Raw genomic sequence first — 26,678 nt, 5'->3', positions numbered from 1 at the left:
TGGCAATCAATCGCATTACCGCATTCATTGTTTTACTTGCAGCTGGCTTTAAAAAGCGAATCACTGATTGGTTGATATGGGTAACTGCCCATGGCCAAATTTGCCCAGTGTTGATAAATGAGCACCACTGAGACTCTTACTAAAGAAAAAAAATACACACACATTTACATGTTACTCTGCATTCAGAGTATTTCCTTGAGAAAACCAAGCAAAAAAAGTACCAATACCGTTTGATTGCAATACCAGCATCTTCCTTCTTCATGCCCTTAACAGCGGCATAGATCTCCAAATGTTCTTTCACGGTCAGATTGGGCCATAGAGGATTGTCTTGGGGACAGTAGCCAAGAAACCCAGTGGACCCAGCTGGGTCATTGCCACAAAGTATTACCTGAAAGGCATAGATTGCTTGAAAAACTATACAATAAAAAGAATGAGCCAAATATAAAAAAGAAGTCCGTGATTTACTGTATGACTTCTTCAGCAGATCAAAAGTTAATTATAACCTATGATCGTTTACTGTCTGTCTATTTCCAGCTGTATCATTGGTCCTGGATATAGAAGTTTCAACTCAATTCCAGCATCTTATAAAGATGACTAACCTTCTAATAATGGCTTTGCAAATGTGAAAGGCACCCTGGATGGTCAGCGCCACAGAGAAGGGAAAGTTTTGATGAAACACTATTGAACTGTTTTCCTGTGACCTTTTTGTCTGGAATAGTTTGCCCCAAATAAACCTTTGTTTTGCCCAAAAATGTGGTGTCCCTGTCTCTATGCTTCAGATCCTACAGTAACCTGCCTATTAAAGCTAATTCCCCAGAAAACTGCATATACAGGCAGACATGCATAAATCATTTGGAACGGATTGACTATTGGTCATTAAATCCATCATTGACACCGTAAATATTTGTGTTCTACAATAGATTCTGTCCCAACTCATGACTATGAGCAGCAACTTCCATGTGATGTACAAATAGCAAGCACTAAATTGCACCTACACTGGCACACATCAAAATTCTGGGTACTGCTATACCGATTGTTCTCCCTTTCAGTAATATAAAATACATAAGACGTTAGTGGATAATTAAGTCTAGGAGCTATGCTAGTAACAGTATTAACATGATGTATTGCCTTTATATTTCAAAAACATCTTTGACATTTTTGATGTGTGACATGTAACATAAATGGCCCTCTTTCACTGTAAGGCTATGGTTACCTCTCCAGCACTTGGTTTTACTTCTCCAGCCAGCATGTACATGGATGTGGTTTTTCCAGCTCCATTGGGCCCTAACAATCCCAGGACCTCACCTTAAAGGAACAGTAGAATCAAATGAAAATGGTAGAAAACGTGCAAGCTTTAGCAATTTGATCTCTTGTGTATAATATATGATAATATTTGATAACTCATGCATTGAACATTTTACTTAGTTGGCAGGGTACATGACCCGGGGGTCCAGGGGGTCCCGGGGGGTAACAGTAACATAACACTAATGCCCTAGATACAGATTTTTCCACTTTTCCCATATTTATTTATAAACATGAATGACTTTGTAGAAGTATGCAAAGTTTATAAACATAAGAGAAAAAAAACTGATCAAAGAAAATAGTTTAGTGTTTTTTCCCCATAGAGTATGCACATATAGGGCCGTACAGTTAAAAATCATAGGTTGGCTGTGCCTTTGCTGCAGAACACATTCCAACAACTTAAGCATGTTTTGAGCTTAAGTTCACCTTTGGGTCCCAACATTCATTCAGCCCTCCTAACCTCGTAACAGAGTTACAGATATGTAAAAATATTATTTTATCGGTCCTCTAATTTAAAATATATGGTGGATTAAAGGGGGATGAGAACCCTTTAGCCCTGCCCTTTGCTCAGAATAACCATTCAGCTAACTCAATGAGATTGGTGTCAGAGGAGGTGGTTGAGCTAGAAAAAGATGTTGCCTGAATCAGATTGGATTAAGAAATAAGGCACACTTCAAACACAGTTGCAATACCTATTTGTCTTTTAAATGCTTTTTAAATGTGATGTAATGGATATTTTAGCAGTTTTAAGGAACAATAGGGGATGGGAAAGGACCTGCCCAATTGAGATCATTCATTAGAGCTGTTGGTGCACACTCACGAAAAATATTGGCACACCTTTGGTATGTAATTGTTCTAATTGGGCTAATATTTAGCCCAAAACTCAACCCAACTGTCTTTCAAGCAGGCTTCCCACCCTCAAACAGTGTCGGACTGGGCTGGCAGGAAAAAAACGGTGGGCCCTGGCTCAGACCCTGTCCTTGCGCGGAAGTGGCTTCTGACCTCCCTTGCCCTCGGTGCAGCTGAAAGAAAAAGAAGGTAGGTGTAGGGGGCCGGATGGTGGTTGTGGCTCGGGAAGGGGGCCAGATGGTACTTTGCGTCTGGGGTGGGTGGTCGGGGTGGTAGTGGACCCCGAGGCAGCAGCCCTGGGCCCCCAGTCCAACGCTGCCTACAAACACTGGATTTTGTTGCAACCCAGTCTGTGTCCATGGTGATTCCTAGCTGGACACCCCAGGGAGCAAGATCACCACTGGAAATTTGGATAGATGGTAAATGAGGAATGCACAGCTTAAAAAGATAGTGCTAAAAAAAAGAGTCAATGTTTGGTCTATGTGTTAAAACTTATTGAGGGTGGGTTGTAAAAATTCAGGCCTAGAGTTTAAGATTAAATAAATTTAACAATCATGTGTTTCAATATATTGATATACTAAGTTGCACACTCTTACATGACCTGAGCCGATTATACAAGAATACTGACCTTTCCTGACGCAAAAGGAGATGTTTTTAGTGGCAGCTTTACTGTTCTTCTTGAAAAAGGACCCTCCTTTCTTGACTTTATACTCTTTGCGCAGACTGTCTACAATAATCACCGGTTTCTTAAAAACACAATGCAACATAAGTGAAATGAGACACGCTGGATGACAGTATTCATGTCTCTAAACTGCTCAGAGTGTTATATCTTTGACTTCCCCTCCATAATGTGGAGGGTGCTTTAGAGGTGCAAATCTATTTCAGTTCTGAGACCAGATAACAGAGGTCTCAAAGAGGGAGTGGGAGAGTTTAATTCTAAGCTAAGGAGGCTAATGATATTCTCTTGCATAACTGCTTCTTTGTGGGATTCTCTGAGGCTAATATGGGAATTGACAATACCTGCATTGTCTTTATAATAATGGAGCAGCTGCCTTTGGAGGTCTTTAAAAACTTGAGGGGTTTCTAACAAGGTACTAAATATTGGCATGTGTGTTGCATTCTTGGCTAAATGCAAGAAAGATTCTCTGTACTGGGAGACACTGTTGATACTTTGACAAGTGGAGATTCAAATGTTTAGCACTATGAAAGATCAAAGTTCCATAAAAGTGAAACTCCAAAAGCAGATCTATTCCTGTACAGATCTACTTTACTAAGTAGTATAACATTATGGGGGTTATTTACTAAGCTCCGAATACCCGAAATTCCCCGAAATCTGAAAAATGTGTGACTTTTTTTTTATGAAATCAGACTTTTAAAAAAATCACGAATTCTTGAGAATTTATTAAACCCCGAGGGCTTAAAAGCCAGAATATAAAAACACGGCATCTCAAACCTGTTGAGGTTGCATAAAAGTCAATGGGAACAGTCCCATTGATTTTTGGTTGTGTCAGGGGTTTCGGGTAATTTCAAGATGTTTTTGGAGCTTTCGGGTGAAAACTCCGAAAAATTCGGAGCTTTTGGGAAAAATTCACGGAAAAATCATGAAAATCGAAGTAATATGGGAGTTATTTACTAAGCTCCGAATACCCAAAATTCCCCGAAATCTTCTTGATTTTTTTTTATAAAATCGGACTTTTAAAAAATCACAAAATTTTTCTGAATTTATTAAACCCAGAGGGCTAAAAAGCCTGAATATAAAAACACAGAATCTCCCATAAAAGTCAATGGGAACAATCCCATTGATTTTTGGTTGTGTCAGGGTTTTCGGGCAACTTCACAATGTTTTCTGAGCTTTTGGGTGAAAACTTCGAAAAATTCGGAGATTTTGGGGAAAATTCACGAAAAAATCGTGAAAAGCTTTTCCTGCAAAGCAAATTTTCGGGTAAATGTAATAATAGATAACCGTTAAAAACCCGAGCAGGTTAGATCAGAGTTTGTAGCAGCTGATATTGAGATAAATTGTTGATAAATAACCCCCTATAAGTTCACCATGTGAACATTGAACATCCATTCTCATTAACATACAGTACATGAGAGGGTAGTGCACTAGTGCTTACCTCAAGAAATGTAAAAGGACCTTCAATTTTGAATTATTTACCTCTTCCACATTGGCAGTGGTCATTGCTTTTTTGACCCTTTCTTTTTCTGCCAGCACATCTTCATCCACATCATCACCCAGCTCCTCTGGATTTTTCTGGACAGTAATTTTTCTTCTGGACATTCTAGAAAAATGAGCATATTAATACTTTCATTGTTTAAATAATTTGTCTCCCAAGTAATGTGTACATATAAAATACATGTAAAAATCACTACTATCCAGTTACAACTTGGCTACATTAAATTTCTCAAGTCCGTGATCCCCAACCAGGGGAAACATGTTGCTCACTGACCTCTTGGATGTTGCTCCCAGTGACCTCAAAGCTGGTGCTTAATTTTGAATTCCTGGTTTGCAGGCAAGTTTTGGTTGCATAAAAACCAGCTGTACTGCCAAAAAGAGCCTCCTGTGGTTTTGCAATTTTTTGTTGGCGAAGCAAATGTGACATATTTGTTCATCTCTAATTATATGGGATAATGCATACCGTAAATTATTTTGTATTACAATTTTTCTAACCTGAATAAGGGATCTATAGTCCAGCTCCTCAATCCAAACTTCCATTCCAAAAACCAAAGTAGCCCAAAGAATATGATGAGATGCAGGTATGGCTGAAAAATAAGCACAAATAACAGTGATCTTGAAAAAGATCTATGTGTGTGTGTATATATATATATATATATATATATATATATATATATATATATATATATATATATATATATATATATATATATATATATATATATATATATATATAAGGCCTGTTTTGTGAGTTTGTTTGTTTGTTTTGAATATCTACTTAGTGGTTTAAATAAAGGAAAAATAAATACAAATCACTGGTGAGGGGTGCAGCTTAATTAGGTCCCTCCAGTGAACAAAGGGCCCACCTCTTGTTGATAATATATATTGTCCAAAGGTATTGATGCTGCCATTTGCACTGCTCCCAGGCATCCCTTGCAACATCCTTGGTGGCCCATGTGTTGGGGATTACTGTACTACGTGTGCAGAGCCTGAAGGCCTGTGCAGTTTGGACTAGTCAGGAATCGGTTTCAACTCTGCATGCACCTGCAGGCTCCATGTCAGAATCCGAATAGACAGAAAATGGCACAGAGGGACTTTGCTGCTCTGTTTTTGAGCTCAGGATTCCAAATAATAGTGCAAATCTAGGTAATACACTGTGCAAGGAGGGTGGGGTAAAGGAGGAAGATAGAGGGCAGTTGAGGGGGGGGGGGCTGTTGAACATCGGGGGTTTAGCAGGGCCAGATTTCAGCGGCGGATGCCCCTAGGCCGCGGCCCCTAGCTGCCAGCAGTGCTGTAGTGAGCGCAGGCACACCGGAGCATTGGGGAGCTGCGCATCCCCGGTGCTCCCTATAGAGCGGCTGAGTGGCAAGCAGCCCCTAGGAATAGTCAGGAAGAAATGTTTTTCCCCTCTGACACAAATTGTCGAATCTAACTGCCAGCTGCCTTCCTCTGGATCTACCAAGTTAGCTAGGTTGAACCTGATGGACAAGTATCCTTTTGTTTGGGCAGAAAAGTGTTAGCGCTGCATATAACTAAACTTTATTGTTCAAATGAATTATATTTATTGATGGGAACTGGAATATTCTTGAATATAAAAAGATAAAACAACTTACCATAAACAGCAAGATAATCTCTGTACGGTTTATTTCATCTGGATAAACCTGAAGGTCGTGCTTAAAGAGAAAAATGAAAACACAGAGACATTAGAGGGGCACCTTTTATGCACGAACAGCAAATGCCTTAAAGGGGTTGTTCACCTTTGTAACAAATTGACAAATCTAACAGCTCACATGAATAGAACAAACTCTGTTCCATAGAAATAGTTAACAGAAAAAGTACAGTTCAAGAGATATTCACCTCAGAAGTGTCCCTGTACTAATCCTTCAGTTCCACACAGACCCTGTGCTGGGAGGGGGTCACTGACCCCCAAAAGCACTACAGTGTTCACTTCCTCTTCCTTATATGACATCACACATTGTACTGGCAGCTAACTTAACTCCTATTGGCTATGTCTGCTGTCACTCTGCCACTGCTTCCTGTGCTGGGGAATTTGAGCAGCATTCAGGTACTGAAGAGAAACTGTTACAAGTTTGTGAGAGGGAGGGGGAGTGTGGGCTGTGTACTGCAGACAGGGCCGCCATTAGAAATCACGGGGCCCCGTACAACAAAATTTTTGGGGCCCCCTGGGCCCCGCCCACACTGACGACCAAGCTCCGCCCCATATCCCGCCCACATCGCAGTTAAAAGACCACACAGACATCAGCGCTAAAAAAGTAACCCCCCCCCCACACAAGTTGTAAAAAGCTATTGATGGTCAGGGCCCCCTTATAAAAAAAATTGGGGCCCCAAAAAAAAAAAATTAAAATTTGTTTTTTTTTAAAAACATTGGTGGCAGGGGCCCCCTGTTAAAAAAAACTTGGGGCCCCAACAAAAAAAAATGTAAAAAAAACTAAAAAATAAACAAACATTGGTGGCAGGGGCCCCCTTCTAAGTTAAAAACAAATTGGGGCCCCAAAAAAAAATTAGAAAAAAAATTAATTTTTTTTTGAAAAAAAAAAAAAACATTGGCGGCAGGGGCCCCCTTATAAGTTAAAAACAAATTGGGGCCCCAAAAAAAAAATTGAAAAAAAATTAATTTTTTTTTGAAAAAAAAAAAAAAAACATTGGCGGCAGGGGCCCCCTTATAAGTTAAAAACAAATTGGGGCCCCAAAAAAAAATTTGGAGAAAAAAAATTTTTTTTGAAAAAAAAAAAAATGGTGGCAGGGGCCCCCTTACAAGTTAAAAACAAATTGGGGCCCCAAAAAAAATTTAAAAAAAAATAATTTTTTTTTGAAAAAAAAAAAAAAAACTGGTGGCAGGGGCCCCCTTACAAGTTAAAAAAATTTGGGGCCACCAAAAAGAAAATTTTTTTTTTAAAAAAAAACCCCAAAAAAAAACAATGGTGGCAAGGGGCCCCTTACGAGTTAAAAAAAAAATTGGGGCCCCAAAAACAAAAGTTTTAAAAAAAAGATTGGTGGCAGGGGCCTATAGAATATTAAAATAATACATTGGTGGCCAGGGGATTAAAAAAAAAAAAAAACACAAACTGGTGTTCAGTAGAATTGAACTCATGGCTTCAGTACTTCAACTTCGCCTCCTTTCGTGACTTCGGGTCTTTTCACCGCTTCAGGACTTCGGCTTCGGCTGTTTTCGTGACTTCGGGTCTTTGCGCTGCTTCAGGACTTCGGCTTCGGCTGTTTTCGTGACTTCGGGTCTTTTCGGCGCTTCGTGACTTCGGGACTTCGGCTTTTTCCGTGACTTCGGGTCTTTTCGTCGCATCGGCTTCGGCTTTTCGGCACTTCCGCATTCGGCACTGAAGAGGCAAGACGTACGGCTCGGGCGCTCGTAAGGGGGGCCCGGATCTTCAAAAAAATGCAGCGCTGCCGGGCCCCCCTTCATGCCCGGGCCCGGTACGCTTGTCCCCCCTGTCCCCCCCTGATGGCGGCCCTGACTGCAGAGACTTCAACTGTGCAGATGGGGGGGATCGAGGTGCTTGGGACCTGGAGTTTTCTGGATAATGGATCTTTCCATAATTTGGATCTTCATACCTTAAGTCTACTAGAAAATCATGTAAACATTAAATAAACCCAATAGGCTGGTTTTGCTTCCAATAAGGATTAATTATATCTTAGTTGGGATCAAGTACAAGGTACAGGTATGGCATCTGTTATACAGAATGCTTGCGACCTGGGGTCTTCCGGATAGCAGATCTTTCTGTAATTTGGATCTTAGTACTAGAAAATGGTGTAAACACTAAATAAAGCCAATAGGCTGGTTTTGCTTCCAATAAGGATTAATTATATCTTAGTTGGGATCAAGTACAAGTTACTGTTTTATTATTACACCGGAAAAAGATATCATTTTTAAAAATTTGAATTATTGGATTATAATGGCTACTATGGGAGATGACACTTGTACTTTCCAGAAATATATTATTATTTTTTTTGGGGGGGTCCATGTATTATTTTGTGTATTTACCTCATAAAAAAGGTAAAATATTTTTCTGGTATAGATCCCTATATCATGAAAAATATAACTTTTTCATTTTTTGGTATTTAGAGCTCTAAATCTTGTTCCAGAAGTGGAACACTTAAAAAAGGTATCGTTTTCCTAGGTAAATTACCGCCCCCCCTGGGAGAGCGCACAAAATGTTCAAAAAACGTACCTGCCCTCATCACTGCTCTGCCTGTCACTTAGGGCTGCACCTCATCCTTTTAAAACCAAACACATATGAAATCCACAGCCTGCATGGCTAATTGGCAATTCATTTAGATGCATGATACATGGCTGCACAGAAATCAGTTCAGTCTGCAGCATCTAAATGAGTTGATAATTAGCCATGCAGGCTGTGGATTTCATATGTGTTTGGTATTAAAAGGGTGAGGTGGCAGCCCTACTGTCCCTGCTAGATGTGTAAGTTACATACGTTTCTAAGCAAGTCACTGCTGGTTTTGTTGCAATTTTGTAAATAACTGACATTATGCTTAATGCCAAAGGTTGCCAAACAATGTTGCTCCTTCCTTTTCTGCAGTATTTGTCTGCATGGCTGTGTGATTGTTTGTTGCAAGGCAGGTTTGTTTATATGCTGCATCTGTTAACCTCTGCCATTACAATTGAATAATCAACCAATGACCATTCAAATTATGTGACTGGTTACAGTTCACAAGCACCCAATAAATTACTAGGAGGAGGGCAGTATCAACATCCAATAGGAAACAAGTAAGGGCAAATCCTGGGCATGATGATGTCATCATATAGGAAGTTCTTGGTGTGTCAGGTTCAAAATAGGCCACTCCCATCACTTCAGAAAACTAGTCAGAGAGACAGGAGAAGGACTGAGTTAATAGGTATAAAAATTAGCTTTTACAATGGCATTTTTACTTTTTGTTATGGAAAATGGTTTTTCTAACACATTGAGAGCATTGTTAGTGGTTTCATAAGATTTGTACATTGAAGGTGAACAACCCCTTTAATGCCTTCAATTAAACAATGCCATAGAGCCTTAAATTCCTCACTACACCACTCATCATTCATCATGACTGAAAGAAAACAACAGTGGGACCAAGGACCCTTCTCATCGCCGGATTCGCTGGGCGGGCGCCCCTAGGTTGTGCGCTCCGCGCGGTCCTATCGCCCACCCGCACTACCACACGCTGGCGCAAAAGCACTGCGCCGGAGCACTGGGGAGCACAGGCTCCCCACAGAGCGGCTGGGCGGCATGCCGCCCCCAAAAATGTGCCACCCTAGGCCCGGGCCTATGTGGCCTCACCACAAATCCGGGCCTGACCCTTCTTGAGCTCTTACTTGTTTCCAGTGCTAAGGAAAACGATTATGATTGATGGATTGGTTTATACCTGTGTTTTTTCACAGCAAGGTTTCCACAAAAAAGGCACATTTCTATTTATATATTTCTTTCATGAGCAACCCAAAACACAAAAGTAAATAATTCATTTCACTCACAGCGTATTCCATGATTCCATTTAGTGCGCTCCAAGGAAAAATAAAGAAGTATAAATAAAACAGGCGAAACATCATAATATCCGTAAAAATATTAGGCACAAAAGAAATCTGAAGGGAAAAATGAGAGGTAGATAAACAATATTAAACTATATGAAATCATTTTGCGCAATATATTACTTACTGACTAAATTAGAAAAGCTTTAATGGTGAAAGGCTTTATACAGTCATACACTACTTTGACACTTGCCATAGAAGCTGTGGAGAGAGCAACAAATGGCATGGCAAGATCAAAGAGAATTAAATTATTAATGCAAATTTAACAGTAGCCCAGTGATCTCCAACCAGTGGCTTATGAACTACATGTTGCTCACTAACCCCTTGGATGTTAGGACATGCACACACATGTGGTTTTCAGTGCGGTAATGTGGCTCGGTTTTCAAAAAAGCCGACTGCCAAGTAAATAAGCTGACCTAGTGTGCCATTGCCTAAGCGTGAAACCACTTAGCGTATTTACGTATCAGTCGGCTTTTTTAAATACCATGCTGCTTTATCGCACCGTAAAACCACATGTGTGTTCATGCCCCTACTCCCAGTGACCTCAAAGCTGGTGCTTATGTTTAAATTCCTGGCTTTGGAGGCAAGTTTTGGTTGCATAAAAACCAGGTGTACTGCCAAACAGACCCTCCTGTAGGCTGCCAGTCCACTTATTTTGCACCACCCAGGAACATTTTTAATCTATAACAAACAAGGGAAAGTTGTGCTCACCACAAATTTTTAAAACCATTAGGCGGGGGTGCAATGATGCTGTGACCACAAAATTCACATAGACAAATACAAGAGTCCTCTGCACTCAACCCATTATCAATATATTTAGGACATTAAGACATTTTGTGCCATAAGCTACTAAAAAATGCCTTACCCTTTAAACAAAACAGGGATTGTTTGTCCATATATTGCAATATATTTAAGCTGACCAACTACATCAAAGTCATCCCTGGTATGGCCAGTCCTACACTCAACTTGCATCTGATTCATTAAGAATTCTATTGCTTCAATTTTATACAGGGACTAAAGCTCCCATAGACGCGACGATTCTTCTTGCCGAACGACCGATTTTAGGGAAGTCCGACCAATCCTTCAAAATTATCGTGGGATTCGAACGATCATACATCTTACGATTTTTCGGCCGACATCTGTCAGGAAATTGATCGGCCAGGTCAAAAAATCTTTATCGGTCCCAGTGCAATCTATCTATGTTTGCAGGGCCAAGCAGGCAGCTCCCCTTTGTTTTCCTGGCAAATTGGTCTTTTTAGTTGATGGTCAATTCGTACGATCGTTCCGAAAAAATCGTGGTCTCAAGATGAGGATCTGATCTTTTAAAAATCTCAACATCTATGGCCAGCTTTAGTTTTACCTGAAACTTGCTGCTTTCAAGGTTATAACTCCCAAACTTGGCTGCCCTTTTATTAGACACCAGTGGGATCACCTGACTATAGGTGGGAAGGGTGGGAGCTACAACATGGAACTGGTCACTGCGCCTATATAAATTATAACAAACAAGGGAAAGTTGTGCTCACCACTCATTTTTAAAACCATTAGGTGACCCCTCACAGCTATAGTCAGGTGATCCCAGTGGTGGCCAATAAAAGGGCAACCATGTTTGGGAGTTTTAATGCTTGTGTCGCTTCCCAACACTTTTTACATCTGAATGTGGCTTACGGGTAAAAAAGGTTGGGGACCCCCGCACATCTGGAATCCCTGAAAAATTTCCCATTTCATATCGGCAAATGCTGGTACTCAGTATGTCATCACAGCCCCCAAGAGCTAGGCCAGTTCAGCAATGTCACTGCTGAGTAATTGGTGCATACATAACACAAAACATACAGGGTCATATGATACATCAGACCCCTCGACTCGCTTGGAGGCAAGTTTTGGTTGCATAAAAAAGAGGTGTACTGCCAAGCAGAGCCTCCTGTAGGCTGCCAGTCCACTTATTTTGCAGCACCCAGGAACGTTTTTTATGCTTGTAGTGCTTCCCAACACTTTTTTATATCTGAATGTGGCTTATGGGTAAAAAGGTTGGGGACCCCCGCAAATCTGGAATCCCCATCTTATATGGGCAAGTGGTGGTACTCAGTATGTTGGCACTGCCCCCAAGAGATAGGCCAGTTTAGCAATGTCACTGCTGAGAAATTGGTGCATGCATAACACAATAGATATTCCATGTATTCAGCATACAGGGTCATATGATACATCAGACCACTCGACTGCTGTGGGGTCTGGGGGACAGGGTAGTGATGGTTGGAGCATTGGGGGAAGGGGTGGTGATTGGAGTTGGGCGAATAAGGAGGGGAATGCATTGCCAGCTTTTCTACGTTATGCCATGGAATGCATTTTTATGGAAAAAAAGGGGAAAGTTACAAGAGTATTTTGGCCACAAACATTCTGCAAACTTTTTCTAAGGGAATGAGAGGCACCAGGAGCAGTTTGTTGTGCTTTGGGCTGAAATACACCAACAAAGAATACACCGAATATCGCAGAAGCCTTTATGGCCTTCAACTGAAACTAGTCTAGTTATACTTACTATAACAAAGAATAATGACCAGCTGTCGTGGTGACTTTTTCCTTTTCCAAAAATAAAAGAGATGACATAAACACAAAGGATCATTGACGTGCCATATCCAATGATGCCGGTGATCTACAATGGCAAAAGAATTGCCAAAATGATTTTCTTTCTCTTGACATAAACCAAGTTTCATTAAAATGAGAGCACATTTATTTTAATATAAATAATCCCCAGGTATGGGATCTTTTATATAGAATACTCAGGACCTGGTAAAGGCTCTTTCTGTAATTCGGATCTCCATACTTTAATTCTGCTAACAATCATTTAAACATTGAACAAGCCCAAGAGGATTGTTTTCCTTCAATATAGATGCATGCAACTTAGTTAGGATCAAATACAAGTTACTGCTTTATTATTACAGAGAAAAAGGCAATAAGTTAAAAAATATAAATTATTTGTTTAAAATGCACATGGAAGATGGCTTTCTTATAATTCAGAGCTTTTTGGGCAATGGGTTTCCAGATAAGGCATCCCATGCCAGTTTTAATCCCATACCTTTATTAACTATAACTTTAACCCTTTTTAAAATAGTTCAACTTAAAAAATGATATAAGGATTTTAATATACTTTAGAAAATTATATTCTGACAATTTGCAAAAAGTCTTTATTTTTTACTTTGTGATGTTTGAATTAATTTTTTCCCCCAAATCTCCAGTTTGGAGATTTAGCATAATGCTTGTTGCTAGCAACCATGCAGTGGTTTCATTTGGAACCTACTGTAGATGGAAAGAAAGAACTTAGAAATTTAGAAACAGACAAATCCAACATAAATGTTTTTTAAAAAAAGAACAAATATAGAAGAAAAGGTATAACATATGGAACAGAAAATGGTACAATGCAACATACAGTTATAGAAAACGACATTATACATATGGAATAGAGAAGTTATAACATATGGAAGAGAAAATAAACTACCAGCTGTAAAAAGGTGAAATGTTATCAACATATGTTCCATATTCTCTGTCACCTTGTCTAGTGACAATAATAGTAATTATAGTAATATAATTCAAATATCTTAAAGAGCCAGTACAGTGTTCAAGTGACCCTTACCATCACCATAGAAGGAACAAAACCCAATAGAATGTAGCTGTTGAATGCAAAGAATATGGCCAACATCATGAAGAGTAAAATCCAATAGAGAATGACATCCACAAGCGCTTGGCCAAACCAGTATGCAGATGGAAAGAGACTGGAAATCCTCAACTGAGTACGGGCATTGATCTAAATAAAGCAAAACGAGTTGGAACAGTAATGCCATGCAAAAATATCTACTTGCCCACTTGCTGGCTACATGTTTAACAAAATTATGGAGAGTCCATTAGAGAGAATTGGAGAAAAAAAACATATAGTCACAATTAAAGTTAACAATCTATTCCATTAAGAAAGAAATGTAAGAGGGTTAAAGGGGAAGAAAGTCTAAAATAGAAAGTCTAAAATAGAAATGCTGTATTTTGTATACTAAACATAAACATGGACTTACTGCACCAGAAACCGAATAAAACAAATGATTTATGCTTTCAAAGTTGGCCACAGGGGGTCACCATCTTGTAACTTTTTTAAACATCTTTGCAAGACCAAGACTGTGCACATGCTCTGTATGGTCTGGGCTGCTTAGGGATCGTCATAAATAATCAAAACAGCACAAGTCAAATAATATCTGCCAGAAGCCGATACAGCAAGACTGATTAATAATTAGAATAGGCAGATTGAACTTGGTCCTGTGTTGTTATGTACCGTATATTCTCGAGTATAAGCCGATCCGAGTATAAGCCGAGGTACCTAATTTTACCTACGAAAACTGGGAAAACTTATTGACTCTAGTATAAGCCTAGACACAACTACAGCCCTGTCTCCCAACAGCCCACCTTCCGCCAAAGAGACTCCCCCAGCGATCAACCGGACTTCTTTGCAAAGTTGATGGTGACAGAGAATTGTGCAGAGAGTGCTGTGTGATATTGCCATCACTGTTAATCTTTCGTATAACCAACAGAGGGTGCTGTGTGATATTGCCATCACTGTTAATCCTTTATACAACCAACAGAGGGCGCTGTGTGATATTGCAGTCACTGTTATTCTTTCATATACTGTAACCAACAGTGGGCACTGTGTGATATTGCAGTCACTGTTATTCTTTGATATAACCAACAGATGGCGCTGTGTGATATTGCAGTTACTGTTATTCTTTGATATATACCAACAGATGGCGCTGTGTGATATTGCAGTTACTGTTATTCTTTGATATAACCAACAGATGGCGCTGTGTGATATTACAGTCACTGTTATTCTTTGATATAACCAACAGATGGCGCTGTGTGATATTGCAGTTACTGTTATTCTTTGATATAACCAACAGATGGCGCTGTGTGATATTGCAGTTACTGTTATTCTTTGATATAACCAACAGATGGCGCTGTGTGATATTGCAGTCACTGTTATTCTTTGATATAACCAACAGATGGCGCTGTGTGATATTGCAGTCACTGTTATTCTTTGATATAACCAACAGATGGCGCTGTGTGATATTGCAGTTACTGTTATTCTTTGATATAACCAACAGATGGCGCTGTGTGATATTGCAGTCACTGTTATTCTTTGATATAACCAACAGATGACGCTGTGTGATATTGCAGTTACTGTTATTCTTTTATATAACCAACAGATGGCGCTGTGTGATATTGCAGTCACTGTTATTCTTTGATATAACCAACAGATGGCGCTGTGTGAAATTGCAGTTACTGTTATTCTTTCATATAACCAACAGAGGGCGCACTGTTATTCTTTGATATAACCAACAGAGGGTGCTGTGTGATATTGCAGTCACTGTTATTCTTTGATATAACCAACAGATGGCGCTGTGGGATATTGCAGTCACTGTTATTCTTTCATATAACCAACAGAGGGCGCACTGTTATTCTTTCATAAAACCAACAGAGGGCATTGTGGGATATTGCAGTCTCTCCCCAAGTGTACTGTTGGTATAGGAATGATTAAAAGTGACTGCAATCTCAGCTACTGCCCGCTGACCCGAGTATAAGCCGAGGTAGACTTTTTCAGCACATTTTGGATGCTGAAAAACTCGGTTTATACTCAAGTATATACGGTAATCTAATGTGGATTTCATAGTTTTTGTATTGTTTAATACAAACTTTATCCAACTCTGCAGAACCAGTGGCTGCAGCAAAATAATCCTCCAAATAGAATCTCAGTTTATATGGCTCCATGATCTCTGTCCCTGCAGCTGGTGTTGGAAACAGTAAAGGGGATGTAAAGGCAAAAATAAAAATCCATTACAAATCTCTACACAGTCCCCGACTGCTCTACAGGAAAACAAACAAAGCTGCTTGAGTTCTGCATGGCTGGGAAGTAAGGCGGGGGCTCCCTCTGCTGTTCATAAGTATGATTGTTTCTCTGCAGAGCAGTTAGGGACCGTCTGACAATTCCTATCCCCAGCAGTTAATGAAGGGGGAATTTCACTGCATACAGTCAGGTTTCTTATAAAAATGGTACACATTTTTTAATTAAAGTATATTGGAGATAGGTTTCTTTTTAATTAAAGAAAGTAAAAATTGGATTTTATTTTTTTGCCTTTACATGCCCTTTAAAACACAAGGCTGCTTACTAAATGAGAACTGTACTCTATTTTTCAAAAAGGAGGTTTGGCCCATCCATGACTCTTTATTTACTTTCATCACCTTATTCTGGTTTCTGCATTTGTTTTGTAAGGAAGGTGTGGAGAGCAGCTTTCAGGGTACAATTAGACTAACAGGCGTCAGCATAATATCCCTTGGGCCCACTGCAGTCCTTGGGTGCCATGATTACTGAAATAAAGTCTCAGTTGAAGTCCTGGTTATTGATGCACCGATTCTAGGGCATGTATCTTAATCTTTACCAGCATAATAAAGCAAATGGAGCTTGTTTTAGACATAAAAATGATGGCTGAACACAGTTTGTTATCAGCTGTGTTTAAACATCATTTAAATGTCTAAACAAAGTTCCATTCAATCTGCTATGTTCAGTGAAGGTGAAGATACATACCCAGATTTGTTAAGTCACTTTAAACCCCTACTGTCTGGACATGTTGGATAGAAAGAAGTTGTTTCAGGGGCCCAGTGACTGCTGAGGAAATAGGAAGGAATTTCTACTAACGTGGAGGAAGTAGATCAGGGTGGAATATCATTAGATAGCTGTCAGGAAAAGGGTTAAAATTGAGTCTAGCCAATATTATGATTATTATACGTCTGCCATGATCTAACCTGAAGGAAATATAATTCTCATTGGCAAGTTTATAGAACAAATTCTTCATTACTCACCCTGTTGTCTTCAGTGCTGCTCATTGCAATGTGAGGCGAAAGACCCGATGCAAAAATCAATAAAAAAACAATTGATATATATGCTGTTTGATAGTTATAATTTTCATCCTGGAGAAAGCAAATTTAGATAAAAATGAAATTGCCTGAAAACACACAAGAAACAGACATTTCTTTTTCTGTCAGGGTTTCATTCTTATTTGATTTGGCACTTTTAGGGACACCACCACACTCCTCACTAACCTCAGTCAGACTAATAGGCTCTTTAGTCTACAGCAGTTTGTTGAGGAGTAGTATAACTAGGTAAAAAAAAAAGCTTGAGAACCCAACTAGCAGGAAGAATGAACTTTACTAGACCAATACCTACTCTTCTAAACCTCGGGCTGAAATGATCAAAAAAGGTATATTTGGCCAATGTTGTGTATTGTTAACTCAAGACAACCTTCATTAAGATAAGCAAGAAGGAACATTCCCTCAAGGGACAGAAAAGTCCCTAAATACAGGTGATAATTGATTTTTTTCCCCCGCCATTTTAAAGTCCAATGAATGCTCCAAATTTTTTCGTTTTATATTACATGTACATACATATGCTCTTGAAGGTCCTTATTGCTACTTCTGGTTTATAAAATGCCCTTAATGATAATTCAAGCACAGAATACATTTTTTACCCTTCATTGGGTAAGAATATTCAATTGTAGTATTACTGGAAGTTCCTAATATTTTATCATAACTACCCCCATCGCTTATCTGTTTTGTGGGTGACAGTAATGTACCTAACAGCCTCTGGGCCTGGGCACAGGATGTGCACCTGGACCCCCACCCCTCTAAATGCGCTAGACACATGGTTTTTGCCTTACAGTCGCGCTGCAGTGCATTCAGTATTTATCTAGAACAGGGGTGTTGAATCTTTTGGCTTGCCGGGCCACATTGGAAAAAAAAAATTGTCTGGGGCCACATATAAAATACACTTTTAATTGTAAAAATAAAGTAAATACACAGAAAAGAACTACAATGCCAGTTGGATAACCAGATGGAGCTATCACTGGAATATGGGACACCTGGATAATAAATAGACGTATTATTATATTATTATTACTAACTGGGCAATGGGCAGAGACCCCCTCCTCCTATTTCCTCTGGAACCAAGAGTTTCAAGATGGGCCGCATTCATATGCATCCTGGGCCGCATGTGGCCCTCGGGCCGCAGTTTGGACACCCCTGATCTAGAATCAGTGATCCCCAACCAGTAGCTCGTGAGCAACATGTTGCTCTCCAACCCCTTGGATGTTGCTCTCAGTGGCCTCAAAGCAGGTGCTTATTTTTAAATTCCAGGCAAGTTTTGGTTGTATAAAAACCAGGTACATTGCCAAACAGAGCCTCAATGTAGGTTGACAGTCCACATAGGGGCTACCAAATGGCCAATCACAGCACTTATTTGGCACCCCAAGAACATTTTTCATGTTAGTGTTGCACCCCAACTCCTTTTACTTCTGAATGTTGCTCACGGGTTCAAAAGGTTGGGGATCCCTGATCTAGATCTTACCATAGACAAACACCACCCTTAGTACAACACAAAACTATAGAAAAGGCTATAGTATGAAAATACTATATTATTAATATAATATATTTATATATATTTCACTCACTCGTAGAATTAACATCTCTAAAATTATATATCTTCCCAAACTCTTATATATCCTCAGTATATCCCTAAATCCACATTACAAATAATAGATCACACACAGCCACACTTTGTCTGGGTCCAAAAAAATCCAGCAGTAGCCCCAATCCTGCAACTGTATTTAGCCATGCCTAACTGAACTTTACTATTTGGCAGCTCAAACCATACAGGCTTCTAATTGGAAAACATTTGACACTGAAAACCCAGCTTCCACTTCAGAAGCGCTCCACTTTGGCGGTTTTTGATTTTTTAATTGGGCGTTTTTTTGCGACTTTTTTGTCTTGGCAACAATTTTGCTTTGGCGACTTTTTTGTCGCAGCAAAATGTGGCAGATTTTTGCCACATTTTCACAAATAAATTTGCAGATGGAGAAACGCAGAATTTGCTCATCACTATTGATAGGTAACTCAAGCCTTGAAGCTAAATTCCTTCCTGTATGTCTGCAGGATCTAAATATGATCTAGCACAAGATAAAGGCACCACCCAGTATTAAATTGGTGAAGATAAAACTACACTCACCTTAGATATAGGGTGGTTCCACACACGGATGTGTTCTGAGACCTTGAAGTCCTTCAAAAGAGCATTGCTGATGATATTTAGAAGCACTGGTAGTGAGTTATGTGCTTTGGGGTTTGCCACAATGGTAAAATTGTAACCTTGTATCTGTAAAAAGTAAATAATATTTAATTTATCAACCTATATTGTTCATGAAAAACATTTTTTTTTAGTTTTAAGTGTTTTTGTAACATATTTTGCATTCTTTGAAGTGTGTATACAGTATTAAGCCTGTCTAAAAACATAAAAGTTTCACCAAAAACAGTTGGACTCTCCTGTCCTATCACAAATGATAAATTTGTGGCCATTTCTAACATTAAGGGGCAGATTTTTCAAGGGTCGAATTTCGAAGTACAAAAAATTTTGACGTGAATTCGACATTTTTTTCACCGAATTTGGCAATCCTACGATCGAATAAAAATCGTTCAAACGATTTTAGCGTACAATCGAAGGATTTTTATTCGATGTGTAAAGACTTAGAAAAAGTTTGTAGAAGGTCCCCATAGGCTAACATAGCAATTTGGCAGGTTTAATTTGGTGAAGTATTGAAGTCGAAGTTTTTTTTAAAGAGACAGTACTTTGATTATCGAATGGTCGAATATTCGAAAGATTTTTACTTCGAATCGAAATCGAAGTAAATTCGAGGTCGTAGTATCCTATTCGATGGTCGAAGTATCCAAAAAATTACTTCGAAATTCGAGCTTATTGTACTTCGAAAATTCACTCGAACCTTAGTAAATCTGCCCCTTACTTACTATAGACCTTTTTAAAAGTCTTAAAGAGTGATTTTATACTCCTATGGCATAAATTTATTTAGTATTCTTACTCCAACAAAAAATAAAAGGGTTATTGTCATTACAATTGTCTTGTTTTGGAAAAAAAACCTTTATATTTTAAGGTAAGGCATATATACTGTATCTTGACTGCAATGTCCATAAGACCAAAACCATGAATCTTTATTTAATTTCAGATTTACATTACTAAAAGTCCAATCACCTCTTTGGCCTGAGAGACTTCAATGGCTCCTCTGTACTTTACAGTGTCCATGTCATATGTGCCACTGATCACGTTGACTGCAATATTCTGTTCCTTCACTGCACCAACAAAGTCGTCAATAGATGAACCTGCCTCAGATATAAATATCTGAAGTTTATACTCAGATATGTAAATGAAACTAACAATGTTATTGCCTTTAAATTGCACTTCAGTGTTTTGAATTAGTTTAAAGAACTCATAAACATTCTGCCTGGGTGACAGTTTGCCTTGTAGAAAAGTGTCATGCAAATGTCTATTTAAAGATGGAGACTTGACAGACCAGAATCATCTTTTGGACAGACACAGGGTATGTCCGGGCATATTGAATACGCTCTTGTCTTTTGAATAGTATTTTATATTGTGTTGTTTTATATTTTTTCCTATAGCCATCAGAAGGAAATCCCTTACCAGTGTTGTTATGAATCAGCAGATCCGTGTAGTATTTGTTTAGTCGACTTCCAGGACTTTGAAAGTAGAGACTCGGGGTGAGTTCCCAAGAATCATATTTACTGGCAATGTTAGACAATATACTGCTTAAAATCGGAGGTAAAATAATAAGAACCAGAAGTAACAATCTAAAAAAAAAAAAAAAAAAATCTTAATATGGAATCTGAAAATAAACATATCACAATGTGGCCATTAATAGCAAAACAGAAGAAACTGCAGCACCTCTTATTTGAAAAAATGTGAAGAATTTATTATAGTTGGTCAGTAACAGAGGACTACAGATCAGGACAAGTCTATCGCTGGACAGAGGGAGAGAGCAGCCCGCGCACATCTGAGCCGCGTGACGTCATCACACAGCGCCAACCCAACTCACAGCAGCAGCTGCCGTACAGGCAATACCAGAGAGGGAGAGGACAACATCGCAGACCGAAACGCTGGGGGAGCAGACCGCTGAATTACAGCAGCGAGGAGCTGTCAGGAGGCGAATCTAGCACAGAGGCTTTTTTAGGAGAAGGCCCCCAGGACCACCGAGGCACCAGAGAAGAGGGGGCAAAAGGCACCAACGTTCTAAGAAACAGCCAAGCACAGAGACAGCAACCTGGACGGACAGCACGCCAACAACCAAAACGTTAGTACATAATATTTCCTCCTTTCCCCTCTCTGAACAGCAAATAACTTTACTAAACAAAGGTTTATCATTCTGTCCAACCAATCGGTGTGATGCTTTCACCCTAGACATTGACATGGAGAGGTTTTTCAGAAGTCTAAGACTGAAGTCCTTCTTTAATGTACCCAGGCCATTTGAATCCACATACTGTAATACTGGGTTAGGACACTCTCAACTTAGTTTGAAAAAACTTGGCCTACGTAATAAAAGCACATTTGTTCCCCCACCAGGTGATAATGCTGTGGAAACATACATTAAGTTGGTTAAAAATGATATTGATGTGGTCAAAAAAAACAATATTGATATCACTCCTGCAAATGTAAGATATAATATGTCTAGGAATGAACAACGAGAATTACGCACTTTAATGAGCAAACCTGACATAATCTTTAAACCAGCAGACAAAGGGGGCGCCCTAGTGGTAATGGATAAGGACCAATACATACAGGAGATTACAAACCAGCTGAGTAATGAGGAGGTATATAAAAAAGTCAGCAAGGACCCCCTCCCTGAGATACAAAAACGTATAACACAGGTCATTGACCAAGGAGTGGAGGATGGTATAATTGAGAAAGACACAGAAAAATTTCTGATAAAAGAACATCCTATGACACCAGTTTTTTACACGCTGCCTAAAATACATAAAGATCCCACTCACCCACCAGGTAGACCCATAGTGGCAGGCACTGATTCAGTATTCTCCCCTCTAGCAACCTATCTAGATAGGGTTTTACAGCCACTGGTGGTCAATACTAGATCATATCTAAAGGACAATATGCAACTGCTCAATCAACTACATGATATCATCCTACCAAGTACGGAGGTCTATTTGGTAAGCTTGGATGTAGGCAGCTTGTATACTTCAATATCCCATGAGATGGGGATAAAAGCAGTAAGTGACAGTCTCCAGAACACTGACCATAGCGAGTCAGAACAATCTTTTCTGATTGATCTTCTAAAATAGTGTTGTATGAGAACTATTTTTTATTTGGAGACTCATATTACATGCAATGTCGGGGCACAGCCATGGGGAGTAATGTGGCACCAACCTATGCCAATTTGTACATGGCAAGCTTTGAGGAACAATATGTATATTCAAATGTTTTGTTTTCTTCACACTGTATTTTCTATCGTCGCTACATAGACGATATTTTTATGATTTGGAATGGTGATAGGGACACCTTGCTAGAATTTTACAACTGGCTCAATACGGTAGTACCCACAATCCAATTCACACTTGTTTCTGATCAAAAATGTGTGTCTTTTCTAGATCTGAACATATACATTGACAACAATCGTCTGGAGACAGACTGGTATAAAAAACCAACTGATCGCAACACACTACTGCACTATAAAAGTTGTCATCCTCCAGCTCTCAAGAAATCTCTACCTAAGACACAATTAGCTCGAATCAAAAGGATTGTATCAGATCCAGAGCTATTTCCCTTGAGAGCAGCTGAAATGATTGAACGCTTCAGTGACAGAGGCTATCCCAAAGAGGCCCTCACTGAGAGCGATAAACACATGAAAAACATTCCAAGAGAAACTTTGCTTAAAAACAAAAATACACCAAAAACACAAAAGAGATTGGCTTTTGTAAGCCAATATACATCAGCCAGTAAACATATAGCCACGGTTTTACGCAAACACTGGCATATACTACAAAAATGCTCCCCAGACATTGAGGAGTTTACTTCCCCTCCATTGATGGCTTATAGGAGAGGGAGGAATATCAGGGACACCTTGGTAAAAGCAGATATTGGCCCAACTAAAAAAACAGGCCAGCAATACCTAGCCGACATCAAACCGGGAACTTTCCCTTGCTTAAATTGTGCACAGTGCAACAGTGTGACTAAAGGACAGAGCTTCACACATCCCCACACTGGGAGAAAATTTACTATTAAACAATTTTTCACATGTGAATCTACATATGTGATTTATTTAATCAAATGCCCATGTGGACTAGGATATGTGGGAGAAACAACTCAGAAAGTGAAAGATATGATTTCTAAACACAAATCAACCATAAGATGCGAGGATCTAGAACTCCCTATACCTGCACACTTCCATACAGCAAAACATACACCAAGTCAGCTGAGATTTCAGATTATTGATGGGGTCCCCAAATTAAGAAGAGGGGGCGATCGGTTAAAAGTCCTCAAAAGAAAAGAAATGCATTGGATAAATAAACTGGGTACGCTTTGGCCCAAGGGCCTCAATAAGGAATATACACCTATGTGCTTTATATAAGTTATAATACCCTTTGTTTCTACCTAGGTCAGACAACACCTTCTTTTGTTCTGATTGGTTTTAACCTTTTACTATATGCTTACAATTCTCTAAACATGATTTCTGTCTTTTAAGGTTATCAACATTTATGAAGAATGGGTACATGATCCCGGACTGCATCGAGGTGATTCCAATTGGAACTATCCTCTCCGGGCAAAAGGTACTACAGTCTCTATAACCTTATACATTGTTTTATTTTTATCACTAAGTGTCACCATTGCAATTTGTTCTATAAATACAACTAATTACCTAGCACGGAAATTGGATGAACAAGACACACGGAAAATGTATAATGCTTGGACTCTATTGGACTTTCATGATGTATTCACTTGATGGGTTAAACTTAATTGGGGGTGGGTCCTGATACTGTGCACGCCCCCAATGTGGGGGATAAATGTTTGTATCACACACTATCAGGCAGGCTTGAGAAAGGGCAAGACAAGGCCCGAAACGTTGCCTGTTACTGACCAACTATAATAAATTCTTCACATTTTTTCAAATAAAAAAAAAAAAAAAAGCCTGTTACTGACCAACTATAATAAATTCTTCACATTTTTTCAAATAAGAGGTGCTGCAGTTTCTTCTGTTTTGCTGTATAATTGGCCTATGGCAAGGGCCTATACACTGCTCTGCACTCTGCCCGAAAGGAACCTAAACGAGGTGGTTGAAGCACACACATCTGTACACAATGTGGCCATTAATATACTGTGATAGTATTCAATTATTCAGTAGGTACATAGGTTTCAAAAGTTCATGTAAAACTACTCACAAATCTGTTTGTTTTCATTTTTTATAATTTGTGGTTTTTGAGTTATTTAGCCTTTTATTCAGCAGCTCTTCAATTTGCATCTTAAGCAATCTGGTAACTAGGGTCCACATTACCCTAGCAACCATGCATTGATTTGAATAAGAGTCTGGAATATGAATAGGAGAGGCCTGAATAGAAGGATCAGTAATTATTAACAATAACAATAGATTTGTAGTCTTACAGAGCATTTGTTTTTTTAGACAGGAGTCAGCGATGCCCATTTGAAAGCTGCAAAGAGTCAGAAGAAAAAAGGCAAATAACTATAAAAAATAAATAATGAAAACCAATTGAAAAGTTTCTTAGAATTGGCCATTCTATAACATAATAAAAGTTAGTTTAAAGGTGAACCACCCCTTTAATAACCATTTCTTCCTAGGTGCCAGCCATGTATATTCCAGATTTTAAGGCTTGACCCCTAAACCAGATAGATTTTAACTAAAAAAAGGGTTTTTATTAGGGATGCACCGAATCCACTATTTTGGATTCGGCTGAACCCCGACACCTTTGCGAAAGATTCAGCCAAATACAGAACCAAATCCTAATTTGCATATGTAAATTAGAGGTAGGAAGGGGAAAACATTTTTTACGTCCTTGTTTTGTGACAGAAAGTCACGTGATTTCCCTCCCCGTCCCTAATTTGCATATGCAAATTAGGATTCGGTTCGGCTGGGCAGAAGGATTCGGCCGAATACGAACCCTGAAAAAGGCTGAATCCTGGCCAAATCCCGAATGAATCCTGGATTCGGTGCATCCCTAGTTTTTATAGATAACATTCTTCATATTTATATCATGGAAGTATTGGCTATTATGACATTTGCCAAAATATATACAGTATATATATATATATATATATATATATATATATATATATATATATATATATATATATATATATATATATATATATATTGTTTAAAATGTTTTGCAAAAAAAAAAAATGTAATCTTGTCAGGAGGCTTATAAAGGTACAAACAAGACGAGTGGGTGATGTGTATAATGTGAAAAACAAAATATATTAGTTACTTTTATATTTTTTTTTCTTTGCATTCACCTATAATGTAACAGTAAACAGGGTCGGACTGGAGCATTGGGGGCCCACTAGGACTGAAACTCAAAGGGCCCCCCTGACAGTCAATGTGGGTCCCCTCCCGACTTTTAAAACTAGTGTTGCTATGTCAGGGCCGCCATCAGAAATCGCAGGGCCCCATACGAAAAAAATTTCTGGGCCCCCTGGGCTGCGCCCACCACAAGCCCCACCTACAGGTCCACCCTCCCCACCCCACAGGTACACCCCCCACCACACACTAAAAAAAACATTGGTGGCTATGGTTAATAAAAATAATAAAAAAATATTGGTGGTCAGGGCCCCCTCATTGAAAAAAACATTTGTGGTCAGGACCCCCCATTAAAAAATATTGGTGGCTAGGACCCCACATGATGAAAAAAATTGGTGCCCCAGGGCCCCCCCCCACGTCATAAGAAAATTGGTGGCCAGGGCCCCCCTTAAACGTCCATGTAAAAAGACTTTCCCCCCCCAGAAGTTTTTAAAAAAATTGGTGCCCAGGGCCCCACCACAGAACAGGGACCACAAAGGGTTACCTTTAGGGGGGCCCTGCCATGTTACAATTACTTCATTAGTGTGGCCCACCTGCTGTCAGTGAGCTGCCAACTACAGAAGGGAGGAGGGGAGCACAGGTGGCAGCATCTTCTTCCAGTGACAGCATTTTCTTCCCTTATTGGTCACAGAATTTCAAGTCCTGGTAAAGCTGCATGGTGATTGGATGAGCTGGAGGAGAAGTTGAAACCTCAACTATCCAATCCCAGAGCAGCTCAACCGGGACTTGAACTCAGTGACCAATAAGGGGAAGTAATGGACAGAAGATACCTCCCCTTGTGCTCCTGCCCTGCCTTCCCGAAGTCGGCAGCTCTCAGAAAGCAGAGGGGCCCAGCTAATCAAGAAAGTGCGGTGTGGCCTGCCCCCCTTACCCTCGGGCCCCCTACAAATCTCCCCCCCTGTCCCCCCCCCTTTGATGGCTGCCCTGTGCGATGTGCGCAAATAGCACATCTCTAATCAGAGGAGCAGGTCTGGACCAGCAAGGGCCCATGAGGATTTTTTTCCCGGTGTCCCATCGGCCATAAATAATGATACAGTAACATTAGTAATCCCAAAAAAATCCACCCACATTGTTCTGAAGCTTTTAGTGTCATGTCTTAACTTCAGAAAGCGAATCCTTGCAACAGCCAATACTTGCTGTCTCCACAGGGCAAGGCCACTAAGTGTCACAGAGTCAGGCATCACTAAAAGTGACTCTTCCATTTCAGCTGAAAAATCCTCTCTGTCCTCAGTTGTCCTGGACTCAGGACCGAAAACCTCATAATCTGTAGCAAGAGACAAAATGGGTCATTTATAACCTGTAAGAGCCGTCATGCTAAATG

General features: G+C 39.6%; 1 protein-coding gene and 2 long non-coding RNA genes across 6 annotated transcripts in view; 2 read left to right on the top strand and 1 right to left on the bottom strand.

Annotated features, from left to right (window-relative positions):
* LOC108702681 (ABC-type organic anion transporter ABCA8) overlaps positions 1 to 26,678 on the bottom strand; it is a 107,373-nt gene that overhangs the window by 7,392 nt on the left and 73,303 nt on the right. For all 4 annotated transcript variants that reach the window (XM_018238291.2, XM_018238290.2, XM_041578221.1 and 1 more), the window contains 14 exons: positions 26,426 to 26,621; positions 20,440 to 20,606; positions 19,993 to 20,120; positions 18,961 to 19,104; positions 16,764 to 16,871; positions 13,504 to 13,674; positions 12,412 to 12,525; positions 9,828 to 9,935; positions 5,941 to 6,000; positions 4,823 to 4,914; positions 4,310 to 4,433; positions 2,780 to 2,897; positions 1,214 to 1,305; positions 228 to 388 (listed from right to left, as the gene is read on the bottom strand). In XM_018238291.2, the coding sequence (XP_018093780.1) occupies positions 228 to 388; positions 1,214 to 1,305; positions 2,780 to 2,897; positions 4,310 to 4,433; positions 4,823 to 4,914; positions 5,941 to 6,000; positions 9,828 to 9,935; positions 12,412 to 12,525; positions 13,504 to 13,674; positions 16,764 to 16,871; positions 18,961 to 19,104; positions 19,993 to 20,120; positions 20,440 to 20,606; positions 26,426 to 26,621 (1,783 nt within the window). The remainder of the gene's footprint in view (positions 1 to 227; positions 389 to 1,213; positions 1,306 to 2,779; positions 2,898 to 4,309; positions 4,434 to 4,822; positions 4,915 to 5,940; positions 6,001 to 9,827; positions 9,936 to 12,411; positions 12,526 to 13,503; positions 13,675 to 16,763; positions 16,872 to 18,960; positions 19,105 to 19,992; positions 20,121 to 20,439; positions 20,607 to 26,425; positions 26,622 to 26,678) is intronic.
* Positions 20,418 to 26,678, top strand: part of LOC121398834 — an 11,104-nt gene continuing 4,843 nt past the window's right edge. The window contains exon 1 of the long non-coding RNA XR_005964541.1: positions 20,418 to 20,516. This is a non-coding gene — a long non-coding RNA (uncharacterized LOC121398834). The remainder of the gene's footprint in view (positions 20,517 to 26,678) is intronic.
* Positions 20,753 to 23,595, top strand: LOC121398835. Its single transcript, XR_005964542.1, has 2 exons — positions 20,753 to 21,106; positions 23,510 to 23,595. It is a non-coding gene; the product is annotated as an uncharacterized LOC121398835 (long non-coding RNA).

Source organism: Xenopus laevis, chromosome 9_10S, assembly GCF_017654675.1.
Source record: "Xenopus laevis strain J_2021 chromosome 9_10S, Xenopus_laevis_v10.1, whole genome shotgun sequence".
NCBI classification, from domain to species: Eukaryota; Metazoa; Chordata; class Amphibia; order Anura; family Pipidae; genus Xenopus; species Xenopus laevis.
The sequence above is the reverse complement of the archived record's forward strand: the minus strand, read 5'-3'. Positions and strand labels throughout refer to the sequence as shown.